This window comes from Symphodus melops (assembly GCF_947650265.1).
Source record: "Symphodus melops genome assembly, chromosome: 1".
NCBI classification, from domain to species: domain Eukaryota; kingdom Metazoa; phylum Chordata; class Actinopteri; order Labriformes; family Labridae; genus Symphodus; species Symphodus melops.
The window spans coordinates 22893530-22913376 of NC_136691.1; the positions used below are offsets into that span (position 1 = coordinate 22893530).

The 19847-nt window shown below is 43.2% G+C and overlaps 1 protein-coding gene and 4 long non-coding RNA genes across 5 annotated transcripts in view; 3 read left to right on the plus strand and 2 right to left on the minus strand.

Moving 5' to 3' along the window:
- Positions 1–19847, minus strand: part of LOC306820745 — a 355339-nt gene that overhangs the window by 2164 nt on the left and 333328 nt on the right. The gene's annotated exons all lie outside the window — the stretch shown is intronic.
- LOC306838802 lies at positions 3075–3720 on the plus strand. The gene is made up of 2 exons (XR_013781121.1): positions 3075–3261; positions 3339–3720. It is a non-coding gene; the product is annotated as an uncharacterized lncRNA (long non-coding RNA).
- On the minus strand, positions 5194–5866 carry LOC306820762. Its single transcript, XR_013778702.1, has 4 exons — positions 5815–5866; positions 5595–5658; positions 5342–5398; positions 5194–5275 (listed from the first exon to the last, which is right to left on the minus strand). It is a non-coding gene; the product is annotated as an uncharacterized lncRNA (long non-coding RNA).
- On the plus strand, positions 8694–9642 carry LOC306820757. The gene is made up of 4 exons (XR_013778701.1): positions 8694–8878; positions 9093–9212; positions 9381–9440; positions 9624–9642. It is a non-coding gene; the product is annotated as an uncharacterized lncRNA (long non-coding RNA).
- LOC306833507 (uncharacterized protein) lies at positions 10552–15354 on the plus strand (the record flags this gene model as incomplete). Its single annotated transcript, XM_079358788.1, has 4 exons — positions 10552–10703; positions 10834–11947; positions 12637–13237; positions 15308–15354. 4 exons carry the CDS (start codon positions 10552–10554, stop codon positions 15352–15354), a joined length of 1914 nt encoding a protein of 637 aa, XP_079214914.1.

Genomic DNA, 19847 nt, shown 5'->3' on the forward strand with positions numbered 1-19847 from the left:
TTGACCTAGTTAGGGTGATCATGTCAACCATTACAGATGTAGCATAACAATACAGTAGGCTGAAACCAGACATGATTAGAGTGATTACCATTAAAGTGACCAATGCTCAGTAAGGTGACTATCAATATGCATTAAAGTGTCCAACCGGGGGCTGACTCTGAGGTCAGCAGTGCAGCTGATTAGTGAGAAAAAAGAAAAGTGAAAAATAAGTCCAGGGTTCACCGTGTGCTTCTTCCCTGCCGTGACAGTGAAGTGTTGTACAGCCCTATGGCCAGGGGGACGAAAGAGTTCTTGAGTCTGTCCGTGGAGCACGACTGTGACAGCAGTCTGTCACTGAACATGCTCCTCTGCCCGGTGAAGGTGCTGTGCAGAGGGTGTTGTGTGTTGTCCATGATGGAGAGCATTTTGTCCAGAGACCTCCTCTCTGCCACTGTCACCAGTGAGTCCAGCTCTGTGCCCACCACAGAGCCGGCCCTCCTCACCAGTCTGTCCAGGCGTGCTGCGTCCCTCTTCTTGCAGCTTCCTCCACAGCAGTCCCCTGAGATGGCAATGAAAGCATCCGGGTGCAGTGTTTGTAATCTCGAGATGTTTGAGTGGATGACGTCACACGCAGTTTCGGCGTGTGCACGGGGTGGGATGTAAACACAAACCACGATCGCGTGAGAGAACTCTCTGGGCATGTAGTAAGGACGGAGACCCACCGCCAGCAGCTCGATGTCTTTGCTGCACGTTGCCTCCTTCACCGTAATATGTCCATGGTGGCACCATCTGTTGTTAATAAACAGCGCAAGTCCTCCTCCTTTCCGTTTTCCGCTGAGTTTCGTGTCTCTGTCCGCTCTCACTGTAGTGAAGCCCGGTAGATCCACGTTAGCGTCCGGGGTGTTTTGAGTCAGCCAGGTTTCTGTGAGGCACATTAAACTGCACTCTCTAAATGTCCGGTTGTTCCTCACGAGAGCAGCCAGCTCGTCTGTCTTGTTTGTTAGACAGTTTACGTTCCCCATAACTATCGCCGGAACCGAGGGCTTGTACCTCCATCGCTTAGCCGCTAGCTTAGCCCTTAGCAGAGCCCCGGCTCGACAGCCTCGGTATCGCCGCTTCAGCTCCTCTGGTATCGGATGAACGATGCCGGCTTGTCCCGCTGTTCTGAGTGAGAGCAGTGTCTCCCTTGAATAAGAAAGTTTTCCGCTGCTATTTCCACAAAAGCACGAAAAAGTATCCATAGGATACAAAAACTATAAAGTAGAAGTTGGCACAGAGCCTACACAAACGAATAACATATCAGACGAGTACGACAGGGACGGAGCTACTGAAATATGCAGCCACTCACGTCGGCGCACAGGTGAGGAGTGATGAATGTTTATTGTGGGACTGGGGCCTCTGATGTTTTGGGAAGAATTCAAACCAGCATTGTAGGTTGGTCCTCTCCATCAGCTCCTGTTTCCATCTGTTCAGTTTGTCTGTGATTAAGCTGTGAAGACTGAGGTTTCTCTTCATCATCTTCCCTCTTCACAGAGACAGGAGTGAAGGGGAACTTGGTGGTATCAGCCTCCTCCAGTCCTTGAAGCTGATTGATAGATAGATAGATAGATAGATAGATAGATAGATAGATAGATACTTTATTGATCCCGAGGGAAATTCAAGGCATCCAGTAGCAGTATACAGACAGGCAGGACACAAGACATTAGTTACAATACACACCCGCTGTCCCCCCCCCCTGTATACAAAATCCCCCAAACAAGATATAGCAGCCCCTATGTGACTAAGAATAAACATAATTATATGTTAAACCTGTGCAGTTAGCATTAGCAGTTAGACTTAAAACTAATATAGCATAATGTACATAACCTGTGAGGAGAGAAAAACATGTGTTGGTTAAAAGAGACCTGTAAACAGTTAAAGAGCCTTAGAAACAAAGTGCTGACCTTCTAGAAACTAGTTACATGTGCATGTACAGAGGTGTTTGAGCTTATGCCAGAGGTGTGAGTACAGTCGTTAAACAGTCGTTAAACAGTCAATGCAGGAATGTAAATTGGTTCACCAACTTAAAGGAGCAGTGATTTGCATTAAGTGTCCTAGACAATAACCTGAAACCAGGAGTGGTTAGGGTGATAATAATCGTTAAGTACCCAACTATTGAGGAGCAGCTTAGCATTAAGTGTTGAAGACAATAGAGTGAAACTTGACCTAATTAGGGTGATCATGTCAACCCTTACAGATGTAGCATAACACAACAGTGGGATGAAACCAGACATGATTAGGGTGATTATCTTTAAAGTGACCAGTGCTCAGTAAAGTGACTATCAATATGCATTACATTGTCCAACTGGGGGCTGACTCTGAGGTCAGCAGTGCAGGTGAGGAATGAGAAAAAAGTGAAAAAAGATTCCAGGGATCACCGTGCGCTTCTTCCCTGCCGTGACAGTGAAGTGTTATACAGTCTTATGGCCAGGGGGACAAAAGAGTTCTTGAGCCTGCCCGTGGAGCACGACTGTGAGAGCAGTCTTTCGCTGAACATGCTCCTCTGCCCGGTGAAGGTGCTGTGCAGAGGGTGGTGTGTGTTGTCCATGATGGAGAGCATTTTGTCCAGATTGATCCACACTTCCTCAGACTGATTTTAGCTGATGAAACTGAAGAGAGTTTAGATCCAGAAGGTCCAGACTAAAGAGAGTTTAGATCCAGTAGGTCCAGACTAAAGAGAGTTTAAGTCCAATAGGTCCAGAGCAAAAAGTGTTTAAGTCCAGTAGGTCCAGACTAAAGAGAGTTTAAGTCCAGTAGGTCCAGGCTAAAGAGAGTTTAATTCCAGATGTTGTTAGCAGGAGCTAGCTGCGGCTAACACTGTGACTCTGTGTTCGTCTATGGAGGTTAGCTAAAGGCTCTGCTCCCTGAAACACGTTTCCAGCAGTGGGAAGAAAACCTACCTGCTCTGTGCAGCTTGATTTCAGGTGTTAACATCACGTGCAGCAGTTTTCTTTGTCGGTGGAGCTCCTCTTCGTATCCACTTGTTGTTTGTCCTGATATATAACCGCTGTCACACCCTCCACCTCTGCCAGTGGTTAGTGGCAGCTCTTTCCCTCTTTCTCTTGTTTCTCTCTCTCTTTGCTCTTAGGAGGGCATGCACTCGGCTGGTGGTGTATGGACGATCAGGTGTGGCTAATTACTGATCAGCGGATGAGACGCAGCTGAGCGGAGTTAGTGGCTGCAGCAGTTTGCATTTAAGGAGCCTCCAGCCTGCTGTCCAGTGCCGGACCGTGTTCAGTCACAGTTAGTATTTCGACCGCTGCACATGCCTTGCTTCTACGTCCTGTTGTTCAACTTCTAATAACCTGTTCTTTGTGCAGTTGGATCCCCTGCAGCCACGGAGCCCGACTTCACTTACAGCACGGAGCTACTCTGCTTACACCCTGGATTCGTCACGACTGATCATCGGCAGTTCAGACACCACCAGCCTTGCTTCCCTCTCCTTTAGTATACCTCAGCTAAGTGTTAGTTTTTTTTAGACCGTCAACTCGACTCGCGTTTTGAGTCCGTTGTTTTGCCTCTGCTTTGTGTGTAGCTTAGTTTAACTCGTGTTAGCATGACGCTTTAATTTATCTTCGGCTGTTAGTCGCTCTTTGTTTTCAGCAGTTAGCCTGTTTTTTCCTCGCCTGTTGTTTAGGGTTGAGCGTCCTCAGTTGTGGAGTTTATTTTGTGTTTGTAAATAAATTTATTTTGTACTTTGGTCCTACGTGTCTCTCTGTTCTGCGCTTGAGCCTCAACACCTTCCGTAACAACCGCAGCGAGCAGCCGCCGTCTGAAGAGCTCTTTAAGATCCTTAAACCCGGACATCTGACCCCCCCACACATCCAAGACTCACAGAAGGAAAAGTCAAAGCTTGAGCCGAAGACAACTGGACTGGTTGAAGAGCTTGAAGACGTTTCACCTCTCCTCCAGAAGGCTTCTTCAGTTCTAAACTATCTGGTGGACAGAGCTAGAAATATAAACCTCTGTGGATCATTAGCATACCAATGATCAAGGATAACTCCCATCAGAGTGGTGAGCTGAGTCGTTGACCTACTTACGCCTCGAGTCATCACCTCCCCCAGTCATCTGTGGGTACTTTGAATGTTTATTGTGGGACTGGGGCCTCTGATGTTTTGGGAAGAATTCAAACCAGCATTGTAGGTTGGTTAAAGATGGTGTCTCAGACCAGAACACCATGCTAACCCTATCAAAAGAAAGATCAGAGCCTCTGCTTTCATATACAAAAAACTATTTTATTCAAGCTTCATTCAATCTTTTTTATCAGCACTTGAATATCGGCCATTTTCACAAAATAAACAACATTCTGGACAAAAAGCTGAGAAAACAGCACTTTTGTAAAACACACTTATTTTCAAGAAAAAAAGTGATTTTGAGTTTATATTTGGATTCTTTTTAATTTCATTTGATAACTACAGTTATATTTTAAAATAAATAACTAAAATAAATAAAAATGATTACATAAAATTATACATTTTCTTTGAATAGTGTAGCACTACAACATTTACAAACTATATTATACATTTTTCTTCTCTTATACACTCAGAAATACTTAGTTTTTACAAACACTTAAATATTGGTTATTTTCAATAATAAAACATTAGTTTAACAAAAACCTGATCAAGAAGAGAGACAATTGTTTCTCCCAGGGAAGTGCCTTCTCTGCAATAGGGTTTCATTTTGTAACAGTACCCTGTGTCAGAATAACAAAGGATGTAGGATTTGATCCCATATTTGACAGGTTTTTGGGGATTGTATACCCTGAACGCTAGCCGTCCACGCCACAGAAGCATACCCTCATCAATGCAAATGTTGGTGTTAGGTTGATACATTTGACTGAATTTAGATATAAGGTAATATAAGACAGGGCAGACTTTGTACAACCTGTCAGTGCTATTTGCTGGCCTTGATTCATAATCATTGGAGTGTAGAAATCTCCATATGATTTCAAACCGGTTGCGGGACATGACCTTGTTGAAGTAGGGGGAGGCCAAAATGTCATCTGTAGACCAGTACATTTCAAGGTCAGGCTTACGAATGATATGATCAAGACCAGCAGCATCATTCAGAGGTCCAGGATTCTCAGTGAAAGGAACGTCTTTTGGCTGCCAGTTCATTTCTTTACACATCAGATTACCTGGACCAGGACCTGAACCTGGCTGGTTCACAGGGCCTCTTGCTTGGTCACCAGGTACTTGACCTCCACCACGCCCATAAGATCCACAGGTCCGACCTCTGCCTCTTTGCTGTGTTCGACCTGTAAATAATTAGAATGACAATTTTTTTATTCAACAGTGTGATGTGCACAAAGAGAGGAACTTACCTCTTTCACCTTGGGTAGTTCTGTATAAAGGACACCTGGGCCTTGAATCCCTGGACTCTGTGTGTAAAATGACAGTAAAATGTCATACACATATTCATTTGGTAAATAGTTCGTGTACAAAATGAAAGCTACATTATTTCTTTTTTTATATTCTCTCACAAATTAGCAGATGCTCTTGTCTTGTAGTGTCTAATAATCATACAATCCAAGTAACATACTATCAAACTAAATAAAATATGTTATCATAACTCACCTCTTGCACCTACGTGTATGTCTGGACCTTGGAGACCTGGATCTTGGAGACCTGGACTCTGTATCTGGAAATTACAATAAAAAGTCAGTCAAAAATTCGTTTGGTACATAGTTTATGTACAAAACTGAGGGATATGTTATTTCGACGTCACGTTATCTCATGAATTAGCATATGCATATGTAATCACGGTGAATCAAAAAATAACATGATCATATCTTACCTCTTACACGTCCTGAAGGTCTGAATGTAGGTCCTGAATCCCTCCATTCGCTGTCGCTGCTGCTGCCTTCATCCAGATCAGTTTTACGGAGGTCAAAAAATGAATTATCAGAGTCTGTATCTACAGTATAATTAACTCTGTAGCTACCGCGGCTGAATATCTCCTTGCTGGCGCCGGCATGTGTGTACTGTTCAAAAGCTTTTATCTCATATCCATACGACTAATGTTTACTTTTTGACGCGCGTCAAACTCACATACAGACTGATCGAACTCCGCCCGCTGGAAAATAAGGACGAAGAAGATGTTTGGTTTTTTTTCTCTACTTTCCCGCGGGTGGTCTTGTTTGTTGGTTTTTGACCTCACAGTCCTGTAACTTTTTCACAACATCCGTCAGAGCGCCCCCTATCGTATTTCACTGAAAACACCAATTGACGGAAAATCTCGTCAATGGCGGGGAATGAGTTAAGTGACAAAAATTTGGCCAAAATTTGCCCGTTCAAAGTAGATGGCAAAATTTGAAATCCTAGAGTGTAACTGCCAAAAACTTCAGTTTTGGAAACATATTTGTAAATCGCGATCCTGAAGTCATTGTTGCTCACATATACAACCAAAATACATCAGAAGAAAGCTCTGAGTGTCCTCTCACTCATAAAGCAAAAAGCAATAACATAAAATGTTTCAGTCACCCAGGGGAGGCATTTGTTTGACAGTCACGCACCACATACACACACATTGGGCTCACACTAACTGATGTCCAGAATTTCACAGTTTTTACTCATGTTTTAAAATTGCCACTGTGGTCCCTGTCTGAATGCTAGATGAAAATAAAATACATCGAAACGTGTGCCTATTTGTGCTGTCGCTCACAGTCCAAACGGATTGCTGATACCATGTTTAGTTTTTAAGATATTTGAGGTTTTGCGAGCAGTGGTAAGCCCATTCAAATACATTGATAGAATGTTCTGGCAGTTTGGCAGATCAAAGCTGAATGTCAACCAATCAGTGAGCAGCAGGTATTCAGAGTTAGAGTGATGACATCATCATTTGAGTGGGACCATAGCAGTGGGACAGAGTTCTGTCTTAGCTGTTAGCTGACTACAGTTAAACAGTCTTACTGCAGTATAACTCAGAAACGCATACACAGACGGCAACTGTAATGTTCTCTGTTGCATTAATAATGACAACCTTGTGGAGATTCACGTTGCTCTTTATTGCCGTTCACTGTCGCCATCACGTTCCATTGTATACAGTCCTAAGCACTACAATACCCAGCATGCATTGCTACTTCCGCCTGGACTACGGTAAGTGTTGAGAGACAAACATGTTTCAGTAATACAACACTGGAATTGTCTCGTTAAATATCTTGTTTGTGATTACCACAAATCATTATTTTTATGTTTGCTTTCTTACTTTTTAAAGAAATAGAGGTTTTGTATTAAAACATTGAGTTTACATACATGGGTCAAAAATGACTCATATTCATTTCCTATGGAATTTAATGTATAGCAGAGTGTTTCTATGCTATACCTTTTAAATTATTACATTTGATCATTTATTATATATATATATATATATATATATATATATATATATATATATATATATATATATATATATATATGTATACACCAGTTATTCATTTTATTCATTGTATTTGATTACCACAAATCATTATTTTTATGCTTGGTCTTTTTATTTACAAAAAACAATAGGTTTTGTATTATATCATCGATTTTAAACACATGGGTCAAAAATGACCCTTGTAGGCAGGTGTGATTTAAAGACATACTATATTAATAATGTTATTAAATTAATTATTTTAGCAGTGATTTGGACCATATAATAACAAATTTAATTTGTTAAATATGTTTATTTGTCACTTTGTCACTCATTACATACACAAATCACTGTTGTTGACCCGCCCTCCTGTATGATGTCCTCCTGAGGCTAAGTTCAGTTGTTTTAGCCCACATCTTCCATTGCCCTCTTGAATATGCTTTTGGAGGGGGAGGGGATCTGAATGTTTTCAAAACATTCAGATCCCCGCCTTTTATACTCTCCTCAAATGTTCACTAAGGCTCTGTCCTTGGTCCAATCCTCTTCATCACCTATCTTCTCCGCCCCTCCAATATATTCCGGAAACACAATATTCAATTTCCCTGCTATGCGGGGAAAATGTCTTCACAAAATATTTATTGATCGAAGGTAAGAGACTTTGTTTGGCATAAATATCAAAAACTCAGGCATGAGACAGAATTTAAAGCACCGTCTAATTTGTGATGGCAGGGTCACAGCAGATTCTGTAATGCTCCAGTAGGTACAATGGGTATAATGTTTTCTTGTATAATGGTTTTCTTGGAGGTGTGTTAACCATGCAATCTCGTTGCAGCCCTAATTGAAGTAACTCGGCACACCTGGGCCTGGTGTGCTGAGGTTACTTAACCTCCTGCCATTTCACACTCAGTCTCACACTCATACCAGGAGTTTCCCCAGGATCAAAGACAGGTTTTTAAATAATAGAATTCTGTACAGGAGTACGATTCTTTTACATGATACATCCCCCCCTCAACACTGAACCTGTATTGAATGAATTTCTTCGTGTTGTATATGTTCTGGCCATGTTCCGGCTGTGTTCCATTGATAATACTGTTAGCTGGCGTTATACTTGCTGTCCTAAGGACTATGAATTGATCACTTCGATGAGGGTAAGTAAGCATTCTATTTTCAATGCATGTTGTATTAACAAACAAATATATTTGGCATAACATTGGGCACTAATACTTGAATGCATGCTTGTTCATTAAGTCATAAAGCTCCTCCTGCTTAGACTAGAGAGTAGTGATTAGTATTGTAAGTCCATTTGGTGTTTGTTTGTCAATTTAACATTTCAAGATTTTGAAAAGCAGGAGAAGTAAAGTTTGACCATTTGAATTCCTACTAACACCAGCGCTTGCATTGTGAATTTGGAAATGACTGATCATTTTGTCTATTTTAGTTCCTTCTGCGGTGCTGTCCAAACCCCTGCCGAACATTACCACTACAGTTCGGGCATCACAAGGTGGAGGTAAACATACTGTAATACTGTTCATAAATCAGACTCAGGATCTAAACTAGCTTCATTAGTAAGGTATCTTCACACACAAGATTTATGTTGGATAAAAAAGATAACAATTGCATGATTAAGTGTGTGACTGTAAAATAATATAATCACATTATGTAATCAAATGTGTAGTTGCAATTACTTCAAATAAATGATGAGCATATTAACTTTCCTGTAGCTGCATCAGTGTCACCAGGTGTGAAAAGGAAGACACCTGTGCCCCTTCCACCAGAGCTGGCCTTCCTAGTCAAGGAGACTACTGGTACCACAAAACCAGAGAGGCCTGAGTCAAAGCCACGTACAGTATGTTTCCATTTAACTGTATGGCTGATGTTCAATTACAAATCTGCTTAACACGCAGCTGACGTAACTGAGAATAATGGTCACAATCTCTTTATATTTTGTCATTATTTCTTTGTTTATTGCCTTTACAAATGCATAACAGAAAGACTGTACTCCTTTTCAGGACCCAGCACAAGTGCTGCTCCCACCTCTGCCCAAAAAGAAGAACCCAGTCTTGAAGACAGTGTTGAAGATGGTAAGAACGTAGAGAATGTAAACATTCCCTCCATTGTCTGAACTTCTGACACTGAGATGTTGTGTTAATTGTTCTCTAAAATGTTCACGCTAACTATGCAACCTTTAATAATTATCACAGCCAAACGAAAAATAATTTGTGTCCTGCCATCCTTCTTTTTTAAAATCCTAGTTCCCTCAACTCAGCCTCCTGTTCCTGTGCCTGTGCCCGGGCATGATCATGATATGAGCAGCTGGAACTATTCTCAGCACCAAAAGCTCTGGATGAGGACAGAGCTTCAGGATCTCGGACTGTGGCCTGGGTCTCGTCCACTGCGTAATCCAGGGAACACCATTTCATTGTTGCGGCTTCCTCCACAACCTGAGCTTATAGATTCTGTGTCTGAGCTCCCATCCCCTAACTTCTTTCAGCTCCACCCATTTTTTTATTTGGAAACCTGAGAGTGACATTATGATCAGGCTGAGGAACAATTACATCCTGCCCTGTCTTCATGGCTGTCCTAATCCACAGGTGGTCTCTGCAGGGGTGGGCAGGCCTCGAGTGATTGTTGGCACCAGCGGTCAATATTTCATCCTTCATCCTCTGCTGCAAGGCTTGCCGAAAGACCTGGTTTGCTGACAGTCCGCGATGGCTGGAGAAACTGCCCAAGCGCTTCACCAACCTTCTGCCTGCGTTCCTGACTTACAAGAAGGCCATCTGCAAGTCTGTGATGGATGAGCTGAGGCGCACTGGCAAGTCACCAACTGATATGGCCAACCAGGTGAATGAGCTCATGCACCTCAAGTATGAGCGAGCTCACCTGGCATACCTGCATGCCATACAAACTGTCAGAGATGCTGAGGCCGGAGTGTATGGTTAGAGGACCATTGGGCAGTTCCTGAGAAGGGAAAACCAGCCACGGGCTTTCGGGCCATACAACAACACAGATGGCTGCGGTGGAGTCTCTGTGTCTGGTTTTTACTTGACTGACTGCCTGCTGGAGGAGTTTAAACGTCAAGAGCCAGCTATGTCCAGGCTCCTCCAGGGAACATTTGGAAGTGTCTTCAGGTCTGACCACACCAGGAAAGTGGCAAGGAAGGTGACCTTAGCCTCTGGGGTCATGTCCACTTATGCTGCCAATAACTGGCTCATTGTTTCCTGGGTGATGGTTCAGTCTGCGACAGAGAGGTCCCTGGAGCCAATGTACCAGGGGTTGGCCAAGAGGTACAGCAACACTGGAGTGGAAAAGGCAGGCTACCACTGGATGGACAGGTGAGCACAGCCATCTTATGTTTTCATAATCAAATTCAAATGGGCAATGTTTTCTGTAATTAATAAAGATTTTAATTGAATTTATTTTCTTAAATGTTTTTATTAATTGTCTTTTTGTGCCTTACATAAGGGATTGCTGGTCTGCATTCAAGATCCCTGACTGCATCCTTGATGAACATCTGCACTGGGATGCATGGAAGACCACCCCGTCAATTGTTGCTGGAGCGACCTCTGGTGGGCAGTTAAACAACTGTGCCTCACGGTCACATTACAACAACAACATTGTTGTAAAACTGGACTTGTTTCATTGTCTGAGGCACTTTTCACGGGAGTGCACCTCTGAGCATCACCCTCTGTACGGTACCTTCTGTCAGCTCCTCTCAGCTGCCTTCTCTGTTGTCGATCAGGCAGACCTAAAGAGGCTCCAGGATGCCTATAGGTTCTGTGGTATTCATCCAGCGAATCCCACGAAACAACATATACGGGAGCACTGCAGGATTAAGATACCACATCCAACAGAGCTGCTGGACAGAGTGGAGAGAGTCCTGAGTCACTTTCACCTGGCCACGGACCCCAACAATGTCCCACTCTTCAAGCCATCCATGCTGAAGACGTGGCGAGTGCAGAGAGTGCACATTCTCCGTGGTTGCCTCAGTGACCCTGAACTCTCCGAGGGCATAATGTACAGGTACGGAGGAACTCTTCAGTTGAACCACGTACCTGGTGAAGGTGCCAAAGTCCCCATCTGGATCCCTGTCAGAGGCACATCGCAGCAGGAAGGGTACCATTTCCACCAGGCTCACTGGGTCACTGGCACTCATGTCTCCCCTGAATTATTCCAGGCCCAGGGCATGACAGGGGTGGCACGGTGGAACTACCAGCGGCTGGTCGACCTTAAACAGCCAGGTGTCGTCCTCCCTGCTGTCTTTGACCCAGCTTTAATGTGCGAGCTAAATGCTGCTTCCACAAAAGTGACAGGGAAGGAGAAGTATGCTGCATTTCTCCTCTCCGATAGGGACACTGGAGAGAGGTTTGGCCTTCAGTACAGTAAGCCAGGCTGCCGTCCGGTCCCACTGGACTGGGACAAGCACAGAACTCAAAAGAGAGATGAGCCTGCTGCTCTTATGCCTCCGCCCCCACTGCAAACACCTGCTGCCCCTGCTGAGGATGTAGCTCCAGACGTGGCGCCTTCCTCGAGTTGGACACTGCCCAGGGGCGTGGCAAATCCTGGACCAGCACCACCCGTCGGCCATCCGCTCTCTGCTGGTGCACTGCCAAAGCAGGAGAGGATATCAGAAGAAGTCCAGGATCCTCCAGCAGAAAATAACTTATTATCATTCAGACATTACAGTTACACCATATAGCAATAGGAAAAACAGGAATATATTTAGAAATATGACTAAAATAAGAAATACACACAATACATAAAGAAACGAGCAGTAAATAAAGCTATGTACTGAATAGATCTAATAAAACCAAGTCTTGTATATGTAAACATATATTCACATAACAAAGTAAATGTACTTTTTTGGATATATGATTTAACATCATATTGTTATTTCTTAACTTGATTAACTGAGGAACTATTATTGCTTTTTGTGTTCCAGAAATCTCACATGCCCTGCCCCTGCCTCTGAGTTCCTCACCAAGGAGTGCCCGCACTGGTCCCAAAAAAACTGGTGGACGAGTTTTTGTGCTGGACCACACACGCTGGACAGCTCCCATGAAAGTAGCTATTGACAACTTGCTACAGAAACACCATGGAGAGAAGGACCTCCTGGAGCTTGTGGATCAAGATTATGCAGTCATGGTCCATCAGTCAGCCACAGATCCAAACAGCTTACTACACCCCACAACCAGGCTGCACATTTCTCGTTATGTGAAGCACCTGGCAAAACTGCTGAACACCAATTCTTCTTTAAATACAAGCCAGGAAAAACTTCTGGACACTCAGCAGCTGTGGCATTCTTTAACAGAGGGGAGTGAGACGGCTAGTGTTCCTGTGGTCACCATGGAGGCAGCTGTTGTCAACCTCCCCAAACCTGCCCTGCCCACACCTCTAACCCAAGGCTCCCTTGAGAAAATTGTGGAGGGCATCTTGGAAAATCAGCAGCAGCAACAACGGCACCAGCCAGAGCAGAAGAAAAGGCAGACAAAGACATGTCTTGCCTGTGGACAGCCCAAGTCTCGATACGAGACTGATGGATCCACCATCCACCACTTTTATCAACGGGGGCCTGTGCGTTATTTCTACTGCCCAAAGAAGGTGCATCAAAGTTATGCTGCTGAGGGACTTTCTGATGCAATGATGCCCTTTAAGCAGTTTGCAAAAACTGATTTCTTCCGAAGGGAGCTGGAGGAAACCAAAAAAAGGGTGGAGGATAAGGTGGAGAAAAAAAGGAAAAGGCCAGACCCCCATCAAACTGGCCGCCTCTGCAGATTCTGTCACCTGGAACTGAAACAGGGGCCGAACAGCCCACACATCCATTCGAGCTTCCCAGGAGTGGCAGGAAAATACATCTACTGCCCTTCTGGTGAGGAGGGCCGGCTCTGTGGTGGGCACAGAGCTGGACTCACTGGTGACAGTGGTAGAGAGGAGGTCTCTGGACAAAATGCTCTCCATCATGGACAACACACACCACCCTCTGCACAGCACCTTCACCGGGCAGACTGCTGTCACAGTCGTGCTCCACGGACAGACTCAAGAACTCTTTTGTCCCCCTGGCCATCAGATTGTACAACACTTCACTGTCACGGCAGGGAAGAAGCGCATGGTGATCCCTGGACTCTTTTTTCACTTTTTTCTCATTCCTCATCTGCACTGCTGACCTCAGAGTCAGCCCCCAATTTGGACACTGTAATGCATATTGATAGTCACTTTACTGAGCACTGGTCACTTTAAAGATAATCACCCTAATCATGTCTGGTTTCATCCTACTGTTGTGTTATGCTACATCTGTAATGGCTGACATGATCACCCTAATTAGGTCAAGTTTCACTCTATTGTCTTCAACACTTAATGCTAATCTGCTCCCCAATAGTTGGGTACTCAATGATAATCACCCTAAGCACTCCTGGTTTCAGGTTATTGTCTAGGACACTTAATGCGAATCACTGCTCCTTTAAGTTGGTGAGCCAATTTACATTCCTGCATTGACTGTTTAACGACTGTACTCACACCTCTGGCACTACCTCCAACACCTCTGTACATGCACATGTAACAAGTTTCTAGAAGGTCAGCACTTTGTTTCTAAGGTTCCTTAACTGTTTACAGGTCTCTTTTAACCAGCACATGTTTTTCTCTCCTCACAGGTTATGTACATTATGCTATATAAGTTTTAAGTCTAATTGCTAATGCTAACTGCACAGGTTTAACATATAATTATGTTTATTCTTAGTCACATAGGGGCTGCTATATCTTGTTTGGGGGATTTTGTATACGGGGGGGGGGGGAGACAGCGGGTGTGTATTGTAACTAATGTCTTGTGTCCTGCCTGTCTGTATACTGCTACTGGATGCCTTGAATTTCCCTCGGGATCAATAAAGTATCTATCTATCTTAAGTGTACTCTTTGTACCAGGATAAGGGCATGACCAGTGAGATGAGCTGGAAAGACTTTCAGGCATCTCCATTCTATGTGCTAGAGAGACAAAGATGGGTGGATGAAAAGAAGCACTAATTGCCTTCTTTGTAATTATTTTATTTGGAATAGATGTATGTATATATGTAAATATCAAAGTGTTACTTGTAAATATGGTAATTGAACTAGTCTTATAGCTCTGTGTTTCACCGTGCAATGCTTTGCTGGCAATTCAAAACCTTGTGCATTGCTTGTACCTCATTCCTTCCCCAGCACTGCATTCCTACTGACTCCAAGTGTGTTCAAGTTTGTCCTTTAATAGTTAATATGTGTTTCTTATGATGTTAAAACATTTAAATTAAAACTTAAAAGCTTTTGAATATAAATGGTACATTTAAGTTGAAAAGAAGTTATTTTATTTTGAACCCATGAAGCAATAAAAAATACATTTCAATTTTGTTTAGGAAAATAGTTTTGACAAGCAAGTTTTAATGTTTTGTCAGATGTTATGTATGTTATGTCTCAAATATATGCTTGACTTTGTCTGAATAAAAATGTTCACCTCTACTGCTGCTGGTTCACCAGCATGGACATTTCAGTGCTGTTTCATACTTTTATATTACTTTTTAGAACATGTACATGATTTTATCTGTACAGAAAATCAGTGGTATATTCAGATCTTAGTAAATATGAATAAATAAAAAAATTAAACAAATGATTTGTAAATGATCAACTTCAACTTCACTCTCAGTAAACAAGGTAACAAAGGGAATCTATCAAAGTCAATATTAAACGGTGTGTTTCACTGGAAAAACTGCAATATATCAACAACTGAAGGATCTTTCATTAATTACAATCATCCTAAATCTCATCTCTAATGTCTCAGTGGGGCTTTGAACCCACACCTCTAAGTGAGCGTTTGAACACCGTAGCTTAATAAAATAGATACTTCCCATTGGCTGATTTTATGTTCCTTACTATTGGCTGATTTTGTTACATCTTATTGGTTGATTGTCCGTCACAGCTATCCGCAACCGGCCCCCGCGCCGCATTCGAGAATTGTTTAGCTGAACAACCAATGCTTGAGGCAACAGTCCATGGTGGGCCGACGCCCGCGTACAGCGAAAGCATGCGGTACCCACAGCACTTTGGTGGATATTCTGTCCAATTTGGTAAGCTCTGTCCTGTTCCCCTTTGGACTCATTCATAATCCCTTTGATGATCTTCTTACTTTTCATCAAATGAAAACTGCAGGTATTTCAGGTGCGGATTAAGGTGAGCAGACGTACAGCAAATCCATAAGGTATCCACAACAATTTGGTGGATATTCTGCCAAATGTGGTAAGCTCTCTCCTGTTACCCTTCAGAGCCCATCACAATACATTTAACTCTCCCTAACTCATGGGAGAAAAAACAAAGGAAATGGACCAAGGAGAAGAGATTCATATGTAGTCAGCAAAAAAAAAATAAAAACCCTGAGAAACTGCTGTTGTCGGAGTGAAATTGTTAGTCCCTGTCAGTTGTATTTACTATCAATCCCCCACACAACGCTTTACGCAGTGCGCCTAAGGTTGAGGCTGACGTGCCTGAGGCGCCTGAGGTTGCCTGAGCGTTGGACTGGGCATTGTCTGATTGTTACACTCCTAGCAATCTTAGAGCGACAGACAATATTTCTGGACCTCGACACAAGCTTTGAAGGACATCCTGGCCATGACTTCCCATTGGGTGTGTTGGTCATATATAACGATGCGACCAGCTACTCCCCACACCAGCATGGAGTTGGGGTGGCGAGACGACATTTTCCACCTGATTGCTCCCTACGGTCCAGATATGTTCTGAGAGATTAACACAAGGCTGTGTAGTCATCAGATGAGAGCAGATAGGTTCCAAGTTTGCCTCTTGACCCATGCCCAGCAACTGTTTTGCTCTCAAGTAGATGGACTTCTTGCATAATTATAAACCGTGTTCCCGAAAATGCCATGGGTAATTGCTATTGGGCTACAACAGGTGGCCAGAATGCCACTGAAAAGAGAGATGCTGTCCCTGCATGAGGATTCAGCAATCAGGTGGACATGTCCGCCAAAGACAATGATCCACAGCGCAAAGACATCACTAGCATGTTTCCGCCTGGTTTCGAGCCAGGGACCTTTCCCATGCTAGGCGAACGTGATAACCACTACACTACGGAAACTGACAAAAGCCTTCTTGTGGTCATTTTCCCATGTAGTTGACCTGCTTTCTGAACTCCAACGCTTTCAATGCTGGACAACTGGTTTTTCAGAGTTGACTTTTCTACCCACTGATGGTTATTCACCAAGAAAAACAAGACTTCCAAGCAATTCCAGTCCAATGTGTTCACTGTGTTTAAGGTCAACTCAGCATTTGACGTTTGGACAAAGTTGAGTTAGCCATAGATCCTCAGGGAGGAACAAAATGCACCAAGTTGTTTCCGCCCGGTTTCGGACCGGGGACCTTTTCGCGTGTGAGGCGAACGTGATAACCACTACACTACGGAAACTGCTTGGTGTGCGAGCCATGTGATTCCTCACATGTACTCAATCACTGTCTACAGCTGATGCTGCAGCGGGAGGACTTAGCCCAACATTTGTGGGACCTTAACCACTTAACACTGTCTGCACAACTCTGCCTACTGGACCGGCTGGTAAATGCCAGATCTCAGAACATATCTGGACCGTAGGGAGCAATCAGGTGGAAAATGTCGTCTCTCCACCCCAACTCCATGCTGGTGTGGGGAGTAGCTGGTCGCATCGTTATATATGACCAACACACTCAATGGGAAGTCATGGCCAGGATGTCCTTCAAAGCTTGTGTCTGTCGCTAGAAGATTGCTAGGAGTGTAACAATCAGACAATGCCCAGTCCAACGCTCAGGCAACCTCACAACGTTAGGCGCACTGCGTCAAGCGTTGTGTGGGGATTGATAGTAAATACAACTGACAGGGACTAACAATTTCACTCCGACAACAGCAGTTTCTCAGGGTTTTTTTTTTTTTTTGCTGACTACATATGAATCTCTTCTCCATGGTCCATTTCCTTTGTTTTTTCTCCCATGAGTTATGGAGAGTTAACCTTTCCTCACCACATCTGGAGAGTTGGGCCAGCTTGAAGCCCTTTCTTAGGTGGCAAACATTGGGCTGCCGGTAGGAAGCATAAGACTCCCCGTCGGGGAATCGAACCCCGGTCTTCCGCGCCAGGGCCGGGAATAGTAGTCTTTAATTTCCTTAACTTTTACCATTCATTCTCTATGGTAGTTCTTATCACTACGGATGTAATATACTTTTGGCCACTATGGAGATTTGGGGGGCGCTGTTTCCCCCGTTTGGTAAAGGTAAGGAGACCCCGTTTCTTCAGGTTTGAGTGACAGTCCGACAGTCAGTGCAGGATCTTCATCACAAAGTGAAGAGAACTCCGTATCAACAGTTTATCGTCACCTTTTTCACAACTTTAATAACATATATCCAACTACACAAACGTAAGTCTGGCTTGTTTTTTCATAGACTTTATTAGTAATCCTCATTTATATCTTAAAACCTGTTTAATAGTAGTTTATTTGAGTTTAGTTGTGTTGACAAAATACGAACTATGATTTCTTTTTGCTAAGGTAGCAAGGTGGTACAATATCGGTAACGTTAATGTTATTTTTACACTGATGAAAATAACTTGTTAACTGTAATATTAATGTTATTTTATTGATTATTGACGACTGTAATAAAACAATTTCTCTCCTGCTGATAGTGACAAAAAAATCCTTTTTGTTTGAACCTTTCACGGTTTTTTATTCATATAATCATTGTGTCAGGTTAATATTTTGTTTTTATACAACTATAGCTTACATTAAAGATTCAATTGAATTGCCATGTAAAAAAAAACACTTATTATAAGGTATCACATCAAATAATGACTCTATCTGGTGTGTAAGTGTTATTACCTCGTCATTAAAAATGCAGGTTATTTTATATACATCAGTAACACTGTTGATATAACAGCTTGATTACGCTTTGATTAATATAATAAATATACATTGTGTTCTGCTGTACACAGGAGATAATGAAGACAGTTGACTTCTTTCCAGGAAAGGCAACAGTGTCCTTCAGGAAGGGTCCGTCAGGCCATCTTGGCCAGGACCCCTCTGACGAGGCCATGAGGATAAAAAAAAAATCCCTCCCTTCAGGACAAGTCCCCTCCTCAAAAACAGGACCAGGTGAGAACCAATGCTCTCACTCTGGTTTTTCAACGTGGAGGCGATGTGTCAGACCGCCAGGACACACAGGTAATGGGCGATTACTGGAAAAACAGCAGCATCAGAAAAAGATGAGCAGGAACTGTTCTGCCTGTGGTCAGCCAAAGTCCAGATATGTTGGGGATGGCTCTTCAGTTCATGTCTTTTATCAGTGCCCAGTTGTTAAGTACTTTTATTGTTCAACGAAGGTTTTTAAGATCTATGAACATGAAGGCCTTAAGAACCCCAGGATGTCCTTTGAGGACTTTGCTGCCTCTCCGTTTTTTGAGCGGGAGCTGGATGCTGCCAAACAGAGGGGGGCAGAATGGAGAAAGGTGGCAGAGCAGAGGGCAAAGAGGAAGTCGTCATTGCAGCTGCCGACTGGTCGTCTGTGCAGGTTCTGTCACCAGCCACTAAAACAGGGTCCTCATATACATGCATCCTTCCCGGGGGTGCCAGGAAAGTCCATTTACTGCCCCTCCAGAGTGTTCTCCATGTACAGGGCAGAGGGCATGGTTAAAGAAATGACCTGGGCAGAGTTTCATCAGTCTGGCTTTCACGACACTGAAAGGGACGGATGGGCTGCAGAAAAGAAAAAGTGACTGCTTTTTGCCCCACTATTGTAAATATGTTTATAGCTACAAGCCTTGTATATACTACTGTGTATTTCTCTTTGTGTTCATTTATTGTTCATATAATTTTGTGTGATTTAGAATTCAGAAAGGTTTTTATAATAGATCTTGTGTGTATAATAAAATATTGTGAAGGCATTTCTACTTTACTGTATTTTTTTCATATTGGAACTGAAAAGAAACTCACTAAATTTACTTGTTTCTTGTACATTTCAGGTCATTGTTATTTACAGGACAGGATATTGCCAAACTGAGATGTACAGTATTTGATTAAAATTAAACTTGATATTGTAATTTAGTAAATAACACTGCAGCAGTATTTGAGGATGTTTCTTACCATCATTTAGAGGGAAACAGCTATTTATGAAAGAGATGTGTACAACATAGAGAAATATTCTGGTATGAATATTGGCCATTTTGTTTGGGCAGAGTCGGATTCGATCCTGCACCGTCCCGAGCGCCTCCTGGAACACTGATTTCTCTTCTACGGCTATCTGCGGCCGGCCTCCGCGTGACAGGCGGAGATACTGTCCACTATACTAACGAGGACTTGGGCTTGTCTCCTTTTGGCTTGTGATCTGTCAGATGGCAGTGATCTGGCATTTACCAGCCGGTCCAGTAGGCAGAGTTGTGCAGACAGTGTTAAGTGGTTAAGGTCCCACAAATGTTGGGCTAAGTCCTCCCGCTGCTGCA